Here is a 15,195-nt window from a genome sequence, read left to right as displayed (position 1 = left end):
CTAGACTCGACTTCCTCTGAAATGGATGGCTCCCGAATCTATCTTCGACAAAATCTACAGCACCAAGAGTGACGTGTGGTCTTACGGAGTGCTGCTGTGGGAAATCTTCTCCTTAGGTAAATCTGGGGGAAGGGGGGAGGGAAGGGGGAGAAAGGGACCTGCACCCTCTGCCGCGCGTCCTCCGGGTAAATGCACCCTTGAGAACAGCATCTAAGAGACGCGTGGGTCCGTGTAGGGCTTCAGACCAGCATCACGTCTGAAGTCAGCTTTAGCCAGTCTGACTGCTGTCTCTATCCTTGGCTCCTTCTCCTAATTTCTCAAAGTCTCGGGCTCCTAACGCCCTGCCCCTCCCCTCCCCGCATCAGCCACCTCTCAGAAGTTCTTCGGAAAGGCCCCACCAAGCACAGCTCAACCAGGGTTAGAGATGGGAGGCCTCTCTCGTGGCTCCGATATTAGCACGGCTAGCCCTCCACGCTGGTTTATGCAGGGCGAACGGTAGGAGTGCCGATCGTATTGGTTCCGCTTCCAGTAACATCCGCCATGGGTGGCTGGAAACCCTGTTCACGGCCCCAGGCACACAGATGTGCACAGAGCCCGCGTCTGCTTGCGGACACACACGGATGCCCTGAGGCCTCCCAAGCGTGGGGTCTAGCCAGCGGTCTGTCAGACTTTGCCAAAACTCTGCCTTTCGGAGCAGCTTAAAGTCACCCGGTAACATCCCTGGTTTCCTGTAATGTGTGAAAATCATTCCCCTGCTTTCGATGACAGACACCTGCTGCTTTCAGTCCTTGAAAGCAGCTTGGCGGCCACAGTGGCCCCGCAGTGACACAGTGCCAGAGGCGCACGCCTCCCAGCTGCTTCCTACGGCACAGAAAGTGCAGACAAGCGAATGTTGAGACAGACGAGGTTCGAGGTCTGGAGCAGAGCCGGTTGGGAGGCGTCGTTCACTCCTGGCCCCCGCCAAGCGTCCCCCTAGAAGGGAAGGTTGCGTGGGTATTCTGGACGGTAGAACGCAGAAGGCAACGTCTAGGCCCCTCTGGCAGCCCCCCTGTCCGTGGGCCGTTGCCCCCCCTCCCTCCCCCCCCTCCCCCCCATTCAGCCTCGCCCTGGAGCCCAAGGCCCCCTTCCCCCCCCCCCCATTCAGCCTCGCCCTGGAGCCCAAGGCCCCCTTTCCCTCCCCCCTCCCCCGTTCAGCCTCACCTTGGAGCCCAAGGCCCCCTCCCCCCCCCCCCCCGTTCAGCCTCACCCTGGAGCCCAAGGCCCCCTTTCTCCCCCCCCCACCCCATTCAGCCTCACCCTGGAGCCCGAGGCCCCCTTTCCCCCCCCACCCCGTTCAGCCTCACCTTGGAGCCCAAGGCCCCCTTTCCCTCCCCCCCCATTCAGCCTCACCCTGGAGCCCGAGGCCCCCTTTCCCTCAGGTCCCACACAGCAGCTAGTGTTAGTGCTTGGGTCCTGTGAGGAGGTCAGGGAAAGTAGCGAAGGAAACCGTTCTCGCTGACGTGGGAATGATCCACGACTGGCCTATTCCGGGTCCCTTGTCTTTTTAGAAAGAATCTCATTAACCCAAGGTATGAGTCTCGAATGACGGGATTTCTTTAGAGTTCCTTATGGGGCGCGGGGAGCCCCCACCCCGCAGACTGGAGTAGCCACAGGACTGGCCTGTGGGCGTCAGACCCCCAGGCCCGTGGCCTCCCAAGGGTTTGCTGGGCTTCTCTGTGGGTGGTGTGGGTGTGGGCAGCCATTCCAGTCCCTGGGGATTTATGACCGAACCGTCGCTTTAAGGGGAGGAAAACACCAGTGGCTCCCCTGTGGCCTTTCGTGCCCGGAAGCCACGACGAGCCCTGTGCTTTCTCACGCTGTGTCCTACAGGTGGGTCCCCGTACCCGGGCGTACAAATGGACGAGGACTTCTGCAGCCGTCTGAAGGAAGGCATAAGGATGAGGGCCCCCGAATACGCGACTCCTGAAATGTGAGCCCCCGGCCGCCTCCCTTCCCCGTCGGGCCCACACCCTTCCTGCCGGCACACCCCGGAAAGGAGATGCGGTGCTGACCTTTGGGCTCCCAGCCCCGCTCGGCCACGGGGATGAAGGCCTAAAGGTCGCTTCGGTCCTCCGTTCGCTAGAGACCCACGAGGGGGGTTTCACTTGGCATTCAGGGGAAGAGGGGTAGGAGAGGCAAAGCGGTCTGTCCTGAACGAGGTAGCAGTCCCACTCCGCGTCCTCCATACTCCATGGACGTGAAGGCTTCTCTGGACTCGTTTTAGGAGTGGGCAGCTGTGTGGAGCTTCTCGAGGGGACCTCCCGCTTGCCATCCTAGGACTCCAGGCCCCACGGGAAGGCTGTCTCCACTGTGCCAGTGTTCGCCGGCCTCCCTGGGACGCTCCCTTTTCCTGAAGCTTTGTGGACGTTTCGCACGTGAAGGCCTGAGCGGCAATGTGATGACAGTTACAGTTTTCTTGAGCTGCCGACAAGGGCCTGGGCCTCCCCAAGGCGGCACCACCTTTCCTGAACTGGCAGGCGGCCCTCTCTCGGTCCCACCCACACCATGGGGTCTGGTCAGAAGCCCCGGGATGGCCTTTGGGGAGAAGTCCGAGGGAACGAAGGAAGTGTGGGCCTGGCCGCAGCGCAGGGCTGCCGTCTCTTTCCTTCAGCCTCTGGAGACAAGGCTAGGTCAGACGCAGGACGAGGACGGGGGACTCGGGCCCATAAAGGCGGCGTCGGGGAGTAGCGTGAGTGCAGACAGGAGCCGGGGGGGTCCTGTTCTGGTCAGCCCTGCACCGCGTCTGCTGGGTGACGGGCAGAGAGCTTGAGGCAGGGCTCCGTTCTGAGAGCTGGGGCCGGAGGTAGGTCAGCCCCGAGGACGACATTCGGGCTGCGGGGGGCTTGAAGGTGTTGAAGAGTTTTTGATCGCTTGCTTCCTTTTGCTTGGTGGAGAGGGGGCAACCGTCAGATCCGGTGTAACATGAATGAGAGGACTTTGCACTTGACGGTGTTCTAAGCGTCCCTCTCCCCACCGTCCCCCGCCCCGGCCCACAGTTTCATCTGAAATTCCCAGAAACCTTGAGGGGCAGACAGGCAGATGTTATCCTCTGAATTTGATGAGCAATGAAGGTAATCCTCGCAGAAGTGATTTGTCCTCTGTCAACCAGGTAGCAGAGGGGACGTTTAGAAGCCAGTCTTTTGAACTGATTTCCCCGGCTCACAGGACTGTTAAATTAGAAAGATACCCCACATGCCTGAGAAAAGAGGTTTCTCTAATATGTCCACTCATGCTTTGAATATTTCCCCTTTTCATATGATCTCATAATCACAAGACTGGTTCTCCATTACTAACCATAATCATAATTGCAGCCAGTATTAGGTAAGGTCTAATATTTATTAACTAAGTAGTTATTTAGTGCTCAAGTGCCAGGCCCTGTTTTAAGTGTCTTTTAACATATATTAACTTACCTGATGCTCGTAACAACCCTCAACGTAGGCACAACTATTATCTCCAATTTACGGATAAGAAAACCAAGGCACGGAACATCTAAATGGTTAGCCACACTGCCAAGGAGGCAGTCTGAGCCCAGAGCCACAAACCTGCAGGGTCTGATATCTGTCCAGATTCCGGTCCAAAGTGACCCTAGAGGGACAAAGTCCTATCGGCTTTGGACTGAAAACCCCCTTGGACTTGATCCAAGCTTCAAGTCTTGACAGGAGTCTCTCCCGGGTGGCACTTACAGCCCACGCGGCCTGTAGAGAAAAAGACGGCTCTCCGATGCCGGGGCGTTTTAGAAACTCTGAAAGGCAGCAGCTTTGTGAAATGTTTGCTGGGCAGGCTAGACTTCCAGCCTCCAGCCACTCTCCAGCATTTGAGAGCTGATGTAATTTCCTTCTTGTGGGAGGCCCGGGTGGGGGACAGAGTGCAGCCCTCGGAACAGGCTTCTGTGACCTGAACTTGGCCTCAAGTGGCGTGCACTTGGGAGCTTGGGTGAGAGCTTGAGAAGGAAGCCCTTCCCCCAGCTGGTTTCAAGAAGGGCTCTTGGGTTGGGTGCAACTGGTGTCTCTTTATTAAACCTGTTTACTTAGTGATGGAAACCGTTCGATGCGGAGTGGCTGGTCCCTCGTCCAGGGCCTGTTGAATCAGATGTCTTTCAATAAGGAAATAAGCAAGGAATGTTTCCAATTTTTTTTTTTTTTGAATTTTCCTTTGGTGTTTGCTGAGATGATTTGCGTTGGATTTTAGGCAAGAGGAGCGGAAACTAGAAATCAGAAACCAAGAATCAGAATCAAACAGCAAGTAGTTTGTAGGTGGTCCCTTTTGCTAGTTTCGGCGGAGAGGACCCGGGGAGAGTCCTCGCGGCAGCTCGCTCAGCGGTGAAAGGATGCTTTGCAGTGGGGTGTGTGTGTGTGGGGGGGGGCCCTGCATGACTGCACACCCTCTACTCTCAGGAACCACCCCTTCCCCCCTTCTATTTCAAAGGCTTTCTTGCTTTGCCTACCTTTTATAGACGATCTGTGTATGTATTTAACATCCTTCCAACAGCCTCCGAGATTGTTGCTAGAAATTGCTTTGGATGATTAGGCTCCAGTATGGGAAGGTGGGAGCAGGCCAGGGTTCGTCACAGCCAATGCAGGTAAACGTTTGTGCACCCGTCTCAGTAAATTAGTGGAATGTGTCGACTTAAAGGGAGATCGTACAAGACTGTGCAGTCTGTCTTAGGCTACTTCAGCCCTTGGCCACTAGCAGGCTGACCCGGGTTGCCGGAAAGGAGCAAGTGCCTTTGAGTCCTCACTCTGAGGCTGCCGGTCAGGGATAGTTAGGGACGCTGGGCACTGCGGCCCTCTCCTAGGTCTCCCAGAGAGAAGGGACAGTGGCCCAGAGTTAGCCTGTGTTCCCGTCCTCACTCCCAGTCTCCTACGTGTCTGCACAGTGAGACTCAGGAGGTCGACATTGGCCTTCACAGCTCTTGGGACCAGTTGACCCCCCACCGCACCCCCTAGGACTTAGGTAGAATAGATACAGTGGATGACATACATGGGTGGGAGAGAGCCAGAATCATCTTCTGAGTACAGTCTTGACCCATCAGTTTGGACAAAGGCAGGAGAATTTGCAATTCAGACAAGACATCTTTGTGAGCTCCAGTCCCTTAATCAAAGACCTGGGAGATCTACTTGCTGGGTACGGAGAAAGTAACCTCAGCTCCACCATCCAAGTATTAGCACAGCTTGCTTTTGAAGCCCAGTATCCACGGAGGGTGTCTGATGACCACATGGGGTCACTACTCCCCTGGGCACCTAAAGAGCCACTCGCACCCGGACCGCAGTGTCTTTCTTGCCTCTCAGAATTGTTTTCGCCGACTGGGATTCTTGCCGTTAAGGCTTTGGCCAACATTGAAAGACCAGGGTACAAGACGGTCCCGTGGAGTCGTTATTTCCTAGATGGAAACCCTGCCATTGAGGGAGAGGTGTCTGGGACGGCTTCCTTTCGGACTTCGGTTCTAGGAAGAGCCGTGCTTCTTCCAAGTAACTGGTGTGTTTTTAACTTTTGGCTTGCGTGCATCACGTCCTCGATTGTTCCTTCTTTTCACCAGCTGCCTGGAAGCTTGGAGCGCTGCCTCTCGCCAGCTCCTCAGAGGCAGGACATAAATTCTGTGGTATCAGCATTGCCTGTAGTTTTTTGCCTTTTGTCTGATTTTCCCGTCCTCCTGATCGCGTTCTTTTCTCTTGTCGCGACCTGCCTATACTCCTACTGTGTTGGCCACCTCACGTACGTACACTTTGAAACCAAAGAAGGATATCCCAGCTGGGAGAGGCTGGTGCAGACTGAAAGCGCATGTCTAAGAGGCGGCAGCGTGGGGGGTTCTCAGGCTTTTCCCAGGAACCCCCAGGTCCCAGCACTACAAGTAGTATCTGCAAGATGATTAAGAATTCGTGGAAGGAAGCCTTGCTGTCTCGGGTGACTTCCTTATCAGTACTGGAGCGCTTATATGCCAGGCTCTGAGCTAGGTGACGGGGGTTGAGATGTGGTCCCTGCCCACATAGCGCCAGCAGCCGGGTTCTGATCCAGTTCCAAATTCTGAGCACATTCAGCTTTTGATCCAACTTGGTCAGAGCCCTCTCTGGCCCAGATGATCTTTCGAGAGAAGAGATGACTGACAGCGAACTTCCCTTGAGGAGAGCAGAGCACCCAAGGAGCGTAAATGTGTAAGCCAGTCTGTGCAGGGTGCTCTGGCGTGTGTTTTCCAGGGACGGGGGTAGGCAGGGACCTGTATCCTCTCGACGCGGCCCAGAGAAGGGCCCAGTTACTTTTACATCTCAAAGGTCAGAGGAGAAGAATCATAGAGGAACCCTGTTGACATTTAAACCCCAGGACACGATTTGGTTTCTGTAATATTAAGACAGACGTTTCCCGACCTGTACCCAGTGCCCTGAGAAGCGTGGGAGGCCAGTTTGTAATGGCTGCTTTGAAATGCTGGGGTTGGCGGCGGGGAGAGGGGATCCTCCACATGGAAGCAACCTGCTTGCAGCCCAAGGGACTCCTCATACTTGACACAGACTGTCACCCTTTGGAGGTGGCATGTCTCGTATGCAGCGCCTTCTCAACCAGTCTCCGCTGCTGCGCTCAGTAATGGAACTGGGGGGCCCTAGACCTACTACATCCTTATTAAGCAGCCCAAGCCAGGGGCGCCTGGGTGGCTCAGTTGGTTAATAAGCCTCTGACTTCAGTCTAGGTCATGATCTCACCGTTCCTGAGTTCAAACCCTACATCAGGCTCTGTGCTGATGGCTCAGAGCCTGGAGCCTGCTTCAGATTCTGTCTCCCTCTCTGCTCCTCCCTCGCTCACACACACACTCTCTCTCTCTTTAAACATTAAAAAAAAATTTTTTTTAAGAAGGTCAAGCCAATTTCTTAAGAAATATAATATATACATTTTCTTTCCAATACCTCTGCTGTATTCAAGAAGAGCTTCTGTCTTCCCCTCTGCAGAGACCTCAAGCCCTCCCAAAAACTTGGGTGGTGACGGGATATGGAGGGCGGGGTTTGTTAGTCTGCCTTTCTAGACACGTTTCCCACCACCGGTAGGACCCCGGCCCAAACAGCCTGGGCGGGGGGGGGGGGGGGGGGGGGGCGGGGAGGGGTGCTGCAGGCCCAAATCCAAAAGTGAGGGCAAGGATCATAAGCCACAAGAAGCAGAACCGTTATCTGTAGGACGACACCCATCACGTCGCTGATGTGGGGGGCAGTCGACACCGTCACCACTGCTCTCCAGTTATTTCTACCGTGCTTTCCCTCAACAGCTATCAGATCATGTTGGACTGCTGGCACAAAGACCCAAAAGAAAGGCCAAGATTTGCAGAACTTGTGGAAAAACTAGGCGATTTGCTCCAGGCGAATGTACAACAGGTAAAGCTATCCTAATCTAGAATATCAGAAGATATTCCGATACGCCTTTGAATGTAAGTCAAGGGGGGAGGTATTTTATTTGTTGTCTTAAGAGCTGTTAATAGCTGAGATCAGAAGCTAAAAAAAAAAAAAAAGTGTGTGCACGCAGAATTATCTTCCCCAAACGCAAGAAAAATTGTGGACATGACATAGTGGAAGCTGGTATGTTTCACAGAAATAGGCTGAAATAGAAATCTGTACAATTAAAGCTCTGTCTTTGGTATTTTAGGATGGTAAGGACTATATCCCGCTAAATGCCATACTGACAGGAAATAGCGGGTTTTCATACTCGTCCCGTGCCTTCTCTGACGACTTCTTCAAGGAAGATATTTCAGCTCCACAGTTTAATTCAGGAAGTTCTGATAATGTCAGGTAAGATTTCTTTCCTTCCTCAGCTTTACATTATAAAATTTTCAGACAGAAAAAAAAGCTCACCTCCCAAATTCAAACACAGTTAACATTTTGCCCTATTTTGTCTCTGCGCATATACTCTGCATGTATGTGGTTCTTTTTGCCCAACTGTTTGAAAGAGAGCTTCGGGCGTTATAACGTTCTAACCTAAATCTTGTAAGATCTTTCTCCTGTGTTACCACATCAAAATTATCACACACAGAAAAAAATTGGTAGTTTTGTTTTTCAATGTTTATTTATTTTTGAGAGAGACAGAGAGAGCGTATGAGCAGGGGAGGGGCAGAGAGGGAGGGAGACACAGAATCAGAAGCAGGCTCCAGGCTCTGAGCTGTCGGCACAGAGCCCAAAGTAGGGCTCAAACCCACGAACCATGAGATCATGACCTGAGCTGAAGTCAGACACTTAACCAATTGAGCTATCCAGGCGACCCTTGATAGTTTCTTAATATTATTAAATATTCAGGTTTCCGTAAGTTCCCCAGATGTCTTTTATACCTTAAGAAAAAACAAAAAACAAATCAGCATCCAGTCAAGAACAGTACATTGCATTTTCTATACTCTTATTAAAAAAAAATTTTTTTATGTTTATTTATTTTTGAGAGAGAGAGAGACAGAGTGAGAGCAGGTGAGGGGCAGAGAGAAAGGGAGACACAGACTCTGAAGCAGGCTCCAGGCTCTGAGCGGTCAGCACAGAGCCCGACGCGGGGCTCAAACCCACGAACCGTGAGATCATGACCTGAGCTGAAGTCGGACACTTAACCGACTGCGCCACCCAGGTGCCCCTCTTGACTCTTATTTAGAATAATCTTAGGGGCGCCTGGGTGGCGCAGTCGGTTAAGCGTCCGACTTCAGCCAGGTCACGATCTCGCGGTCCGGGAGTTCGAGCCCCGCGTCGGGCTCTGGGCTGACGGCTCAGAGCCTGGAGTCTGTTGCCGATTCTGTGTCTCCCTCTCTCTCTGCCCCTCCCCCGTTCATGCTCTGTCTCTCTCTGTCCCCAAAAAAATAAACGTTGAAAGAATAATCTTACGTCTTTTTTTTCCCCCCCAAAGACTTTTTTTTTTTTTTCATGAGACCTTAGATAAAATAATTTGTTTTTCTTACCGGATACACTAACAAACCATTCATTACTGTAGAGGAAAATTGGAGAAGGGACAAGGGAAAATGTATGGATTCAGTGTCTCCACTGGGTGCTGGGCGGGGGTCAGCTCTTCAGTACTAACGATTATACGTGTGTCAACACGTCATTACCAGTGGCTCTGTGTGTATCCCACATCAATGCCAACAGTCATCTACGAATCAAACATCGCTACTCATGGTTACGTGTGTATCATACACATTCAGCACTGATGCTGTGCGTGGTCTGGGACTGTGCTGGGCTCTTTGTACAAAGCATCAATGCCTTTAATGCTCAAAACAATACTATATGGCAGATATTATTATTACCGTTACACAAATGGGGCCCTTAAGGCTCCATGGAAGATAGCGTGCCAAAACTGTGTGCCTAGAAAGTGGCAGAATAGAGTCTGTGACCCAGGTATTTTAACACTGCGTCCTTGTTTCCGTGCAGTTAGGACTATGTTTAGGGTGTTTAAGACTATCCTAGGGCCTTCTAGCATCTTCATCTGCAGTAGGCACAACCCCAGAGCTTTGACCTCAGTCCAGCCACACTGGGCAGGTGACCAGGGGAGGCATAGCTAAGGGTTGGGCCAGTCTGCAGAGACTGACAGCCATCTGTGACAGGCCGAGAAGTCCAGTGACCAGCCCCGATTTGTGGTAATGGGTTACATGTCGGTGGCACTGCTCCCTCTCCGTGACCAGCCCGACAGGCTCAACAAATGAATCACCCATTTCTTTTTAAAGACAAGAAAACTAGGTCAGACAGAACACATTCGCAGTAGCTGATTGTGTCAGAGATGAAGGAGGGAAGCTGTCAGAGTTGTTTGAGCCCTTTCAGGGGGTTGCTCAGCCTTCGACCAACGAAGCGCTCATCTAGAAATCGGGCCTTGCAGATGGTGACAGGGTTTCAGACCGAGAAACTCCGTCAGTAGGTGAACTTGCCCGAGGAAGAGCCAGATGGTGGAGATCTCTGCCAGCCTTCCTAGTGGGTCATCAACAAAAGGTCAGGAGGTAGTTATAGGGAAAACACACAGTTACAACCCATTTTTCCCAGTCTGTAATCCCAGAACAGAATATACAAGACTAGCCATTAAATCAGCTGTGTGGCCTGGAGAGGTCATTTCATTGGTCTCCTCACATCCTTGGAGAAGTAGGCAGCCACACGTTATCAAGTCACACCCCTTCGCTGGGCATCATTTCTCTCCTCTGTAAGATACGGCGTTTAGACCACGAGATGACTGGGGTTTCTTCTGGGCCCGACATTTCCCCAGTTCCACAAGGGACTACAGGCCTAACCACTACTGAGTCTCTCCAGGGTCCCTATGGGATCTTGCCCAAAACTGTGCAGTGTGGATTGACAGCCCTAGGGGGGAAGTGGCCACCACTGTCAGGATTCGCAGGAGAACACAGCAGGAAAGTTCCAGTACTCTGGTTCATCTCAGCTGGGAGACAGTGCCCATAGTCCCCCGACTAATAAAGACTAGATGCATTTTCCTGTCTTGATTATCCTTCTGCTTCTTCCTCAGATATGTAAATGCTTTCAATTTCTTGAGCTTGGAGAGAATCAAAACCTTTGAAGAACTTTCGCCAAACGCCACCTCGATCTTTGATGTAAGTGATGGGATTAGCCTACTTAGTGCACTATGGCAGGACCCTTTGCCAGACTCTTACCCAAACACAAGCTCCAGTAACCTGCTGGCTCCCAGTTCAGAGGGGTCAGTAATGAGTGGCTCAGACAACAATTTCAGGGGACAAGACTTAGCCAAACGGAGCTGATGTGACAACAGGTAATTCTGTAGTTTGACAGTGACCTAGAATTCACTCCAGGGTCCAAGTCCTCACCTGGTCATAATTTAGTCCCTTGGGTCACAGTTCAGTCAATAACTTCACGGTGGGTTTCTAAGCTTCTTAGCTATCAATGATGGAACCCTGTTTTCAGATTAATGGAGGAATCCAAAGCTGTGAGTAGCTGGGTCTTCCTGATCTAACAGAAAGCTCTCTCATAAGAGTAGCCTACCTCGGCCTTACGTCCCTTCCCACTAGGGTTCTAGAGGCTGAATAGCCATGTTCCTCCCCAGCCACGATGGGAGAAGTGATCCAGAACAACCTGGCAAACCCAAGGCCCCACCCAGCTTGTACTTGGAAGCTCTGGGCCTTGAGGTTGAGAGTAAGGGGAGGTGAGGGAAAACCGGCAAGAGTACCCTTTGCTTCAAGACCCTTACACTCAAAGTGATCTCCAGGCCAGGTGAGCACGGTTGCCACTAAACGGGCTAGGAATGCGGAGTCTCAGGACCCACCCACACTCCCGGAGTCAGACTTCGCACTGTCACAAAGTCCCCAGGGGACAGATGTGAACAGTGAAGTTTGAGAAGCACGGGTGATGCCCACGTCCCATAAAGGGCCTGGGAAACCCGCCAGGGTGTGAAGGTGATGGCCACAAACCCAGTGGCCTGGAGATTAAAAAGCACCAAAAGCTTCTCAAACGCACTAGATAAAGAGGAGAAAGTGATCAAAACATTTAAAAACATGACAAATAAGTCATACAAAAGTATTCCAGTCATACAAAAGTAGCTGGAAATTTTGTTTTTCTGCTTTGGTTTTAAGTGCTAGGAAACGACACTGAGCAAAACACGGAAGACTTCTCTCAACCTTAACCCTCCCCACCGGGATTCAGTGGGGACTGCAAGCTCCTTGGCTTGCTTAGGCTTGTCTACTGATGATCAAGGACACAAACACAACCCAAGGGAGACTCAAGGGTGGCAGGAACAAAGAGTCCACTCACTGGGAATGCTGTGTTAGCACAGTAAGGAACACCTGCCTAAAACCCGATGCTAAGGATGAACCAACGAGAAAATGGAATGTTGAAGGGTGCCTGGGGGCGCTCAGTTGGTTGAGTGCCGAACTTCGGCTCAGGTCATGATCTCACGGTTTGTGAGTTTGAGCCCCACGTCGGGCTCTCCGCTCTCAGCCTGTTTCGGATCCTCTGTCCCCTCTCTGGCTGTCCTTCCCCACCTTGTGCTCTCTCTCTCTCAAAAGCAAATAAAATATTTAAAAAGTCAATTAAAAAAACATGGAATTGTGCTGGAAACCATGACAGCTGAGGGTCTGACAATTCCATAGGAGTCATAAGAAAAAAAACTGATTTTTAAACCATGTCTTCATAATTTCTTGGTTGTTGTTTGTTGTTGTTGTTTGTTTTGTTTTTTTCTTGAGAGAGAGAGAGAGAGAGAGTAAGATCTCAAGCAGGCTCCAAGCTCAGTGCAAAGCCCAACATGGGGTGTGATCCCACAACCCTGGGATCATGACCTGAGCCCAAATCAAGAGTCAGATGCTTAACTGAGCCACCCAGATGCTCCAGTTTCTCAGAATTTTTTGTGTGGTGCACCTTTTGTGTGGCCACCAGAGAACAGCATACCCATAGATGATAGTCCTCTGCCAAAATTCGTTTTAGTGTATGTAGGCAATAATTTGTATAAAAGTTTACTATAAAAAAATGCTCACCTGTTGCTTGCAGTTTTCCCTTGTGTTTAAATGCATTTCCTTCCCCTTTGGGGAAGAAGGGCCTCCAAGTCACTGGGAATAATAGGCATTGCTTGCAACAAAATGTAGATTTGCCCCCTATGGAGAAAATGCTTTGTCTTAATAGGCAGGTGAGGACAGAGCTTGGGGTGACTTTGAGTGCGCAGCCAAGTATTATCCTCCCCCCCCCCCCCACTCAGCGTGGCCCCCTCTGGGTGAGGCAAGAAGTGTAACCCTTTTTCCTCCCCCCCCCCCCCCACCAGGATTACCAGATGGACAGTGGCTCTCTGCTGGCCTCCCCCTTGCTGAAGCGCTTCACCTGGGCTGAGAGCAAACCCAAGGCCTCACTGAAGATTGAGTAAGGAAATTGGGCAGGTGGGGGGGGGGGGTCTTTTCTATGATCCATCGATGGAGGGGTGTGAAGGAAGATGCTGGGGAAAATGTAATGGGGACATTTGAGGGCTACTTGCCTCCCTGAACTACAGTGTCCAGGCATTGCAGAAAAGCACTATTTTCCCCCTCAGAAGGGCAAGAAAGAGGGTATAAAATCAGGGCCATGAGCACCAGAGCAGAGAAGGAAGCCTGGGATTTAAGAAGTGGAAACATGCAGAAAACTCCCAACAGAGACAGGCAGTCCAAACGCGTGAGGCACAGTGACTCAGTTGGAAGGAGCCTGACATGCCCACCTGTGAACAGTGCCTAAGTCAGATGGAGACGTGCTCGTGGGGGCGGGGAGGGGAGCTAGCCTACGATCACAGCCTCGGGTGGCAAAATCTGTACAGGAAGCGTCACAGCCCTGTTTTCCGGTAGTAAGACATGCCATCCTGAGACACCAGCCCTTCCAAACGAAACCTTGTTTCCTGTTGGATCCTGGCATTCCATCCCTACAGTGGCCGTCGGCAAGTACCGTTGGAATTACTTAGGCTCCGGCTTTTTATTCCACTGGCCCTGCTGTCACTTCAGCTTCTCTGTGCTAGTCTCTACCTGGGAAGAGCACCGGACAGGCAAACTATCCATCAGGGATTCCTTCCTTCCCGTGTTCAAATGCCTGCCCTGTCTACCCCCAAGTCAAGAACCTGACCGTCTTTTCTTCAGGAGCCACACACAAAACAGCTACTCGACCCTGCCACTGCAGTGTAAGAGCAGCCATCAACAACGTATAAACAAGGAGTTGTGGCTGTGTTCCAATCACCTGTATTTACAAAAACAGGTAGCCGTGGCCAATGAGCACAAGAAAGGATGCTTAAGGTCACGGGTCATCAGGAAAATGCAAATCAGCTTCACCCCCCACTAGGATGGCTGGAACCAAAAAGTTGGAGGTGATGAAAGTCTTGTGCGTTGCTGGTGGGGATGTAAAACGGTCTGGCCGTTCTTAATCAAAAAGGTTAATTAGAGTTACTCTGTGACTCAGCAGTTGCCCTCCTTAGGTACACACCCACCCAACAGAAGGAAAACTTAACGTTCACGCAAAAACTTGTACGCAAATGTTCGTAGCAGCATCGTTCATAATGACCCAAAGTAAAAGCAAGCCAAGTGTCCTTCAGTTGCTGGATAAAATGCAGTAGACTCATACGATCAAGTATTTGCCAATAAAAAAGTACGAGGTACTGGTACATGCTACAACGTGGACAAACCTTAAAAACGTTGTTAAGTGAACGAAGCCAGTCACCGCCGACCACATGCGGTAGGCTTCCATTCACATGAAACGCCGGGCGCAGGCAGATCTGTGGAAAGAAAGTAGACCAGTGGTTGTCTAGGGCTGGGGGTGGGAAGTGTGGGAGAAGGGCAACTGGCTATACTAATGGGTATGGGTTTTGGGGGATGACAGTGGCCTGAAATCAATTGTGTTGATGGTTGCACCATCTATGAATATACTAAAAACCATTCGGCTGGACCCTTTATTTTTTTTAATGTTTATTTTTGAGAGACAGAGACAGAGTGCAAGAGGGGAGGGGGAGAGAGAGGGAGACACAGAATTGGAAGCAGGCTCCGGGCTCTGAGCTGTCGGCACAGAGCCCGACACAGGGCTCGAACTCACGAACCATGAGATCTTGACCTGAGATGAAGTTAGACGCGTAACCGACTGAGCAACCCAGGCGCCCCTCAGCTGGACACTTTAAACAGTGAACTGTATCTCAATAAAGCTGCTTAAAAACAAAACAAAGCATGCAGGTGACCAGCCCACAGGCTGTAGTTTGCTGATCTTGATCTAAGTCAAAAGATCGCTCCAAATGCCTCTCTGAGTGATATAAATCCAAAGGGTAGGAACATGGCCAGGCAAACATCTGCATAGTTTCCTTTTAACATAAGCACAGTGATGATCCCAGAGTGGAGTCCCCTCAGAGGGTAACAGATTAGGGGACCCTCACAAAGAATAAGTATACACAGGAGGAAAGGAAGCAGGATACCACAACCTTTTGTTTCCCCAAAACAAAAGGGGAAGACCGTTTCCCCAAGTGGCCAGACCCCAAGTGTTCTTTGGAACACTTACCTAGATCTTTGTGGAGGAAAACTATTGCACCCTCCAGAGATTAAAAATATAGATAATGCATGTTGGGGGGCCTGGGTGGCTCAGTCGCTTCAGCATCCAACTCGAGGTTTCGGCTCAGGGCATGATCTCATGGTTTGTGAGTTCAAACCCTGAATCGGACAGCACGGAGCCTGCTTGGGCTTCTGTCTCTCGGTCTCTCTCAAAATAAAAATATTTGAAAAGAAAATGCTGG

General features: G+C 51.3%; 1 protein-coding gene and 1 long non-coding RNA gene across 2 annotated transcripts in view; one reads left to right on the top strand and one right to left on the bottom strand.

Moving 5' to 3' along the window:
• Positions 1-15,195, top strand: part of FLT1 (fms related receptor tyrosine kinase 1) — a 176,925-nt gene that overhangs the window by 157,363 nt on the left and 4,367 nt on the right. Inside the window, exons 24-29 of the mRNA XM_043575963.1 lie at positions 5-116; positions 1,870-1,969; positions 7,283-7,388; positions 7,657-7,799; positions 10,480-10,564; positions 12,736-12,830. Of these exons, the coding sequence (XP_043431898.1) occupies positions 5-116; positions 1,870-1,969; positions 7,283-7,388; positions 7,657-7,799; positions 10,480-10,564; positions 12,736-12,830 (641 nt within the window). The remainder of the gene's footprint in view (positions 1-4; positions 117-1,869; positions 1,970-7,282; positions 7,389-7,656; positions 7,800-10,479; positions 10,565-12,735; positions 12,831-15,195) is intronic.
• Positions 8,207-14,431, bottom strand: LOC122481022. The gene is made up of 3 exons (XR_006296732.1): positions 14,107-14,431; positions 12,455-12,571; positions 8,207-8,332 (listed from the first exon to the last, which is right to left on the bottom strand). It is a non-coding gene; the product is annotated as an uncharacterized LOC122481022 (long non-coding RNA).

This window comes from Prionailurus bengalensis, chromosome A1 (assembly GCF_016509475.1).
Source record: "Prionailurus bengalensis isolate Pbe53 chromosome A1, Fcat_Pben_1.1_paternal_pri, whole genome shotgun sequence".
NCBI lineage: Eukaryota > Metazoa > Chordata > Mammalia > Carnivora > Felidae > Prionailurus > Prionailurus bengalensis.
This window is presented reverse-complemented; position numbering and strand designations above follow the sequence as displayed.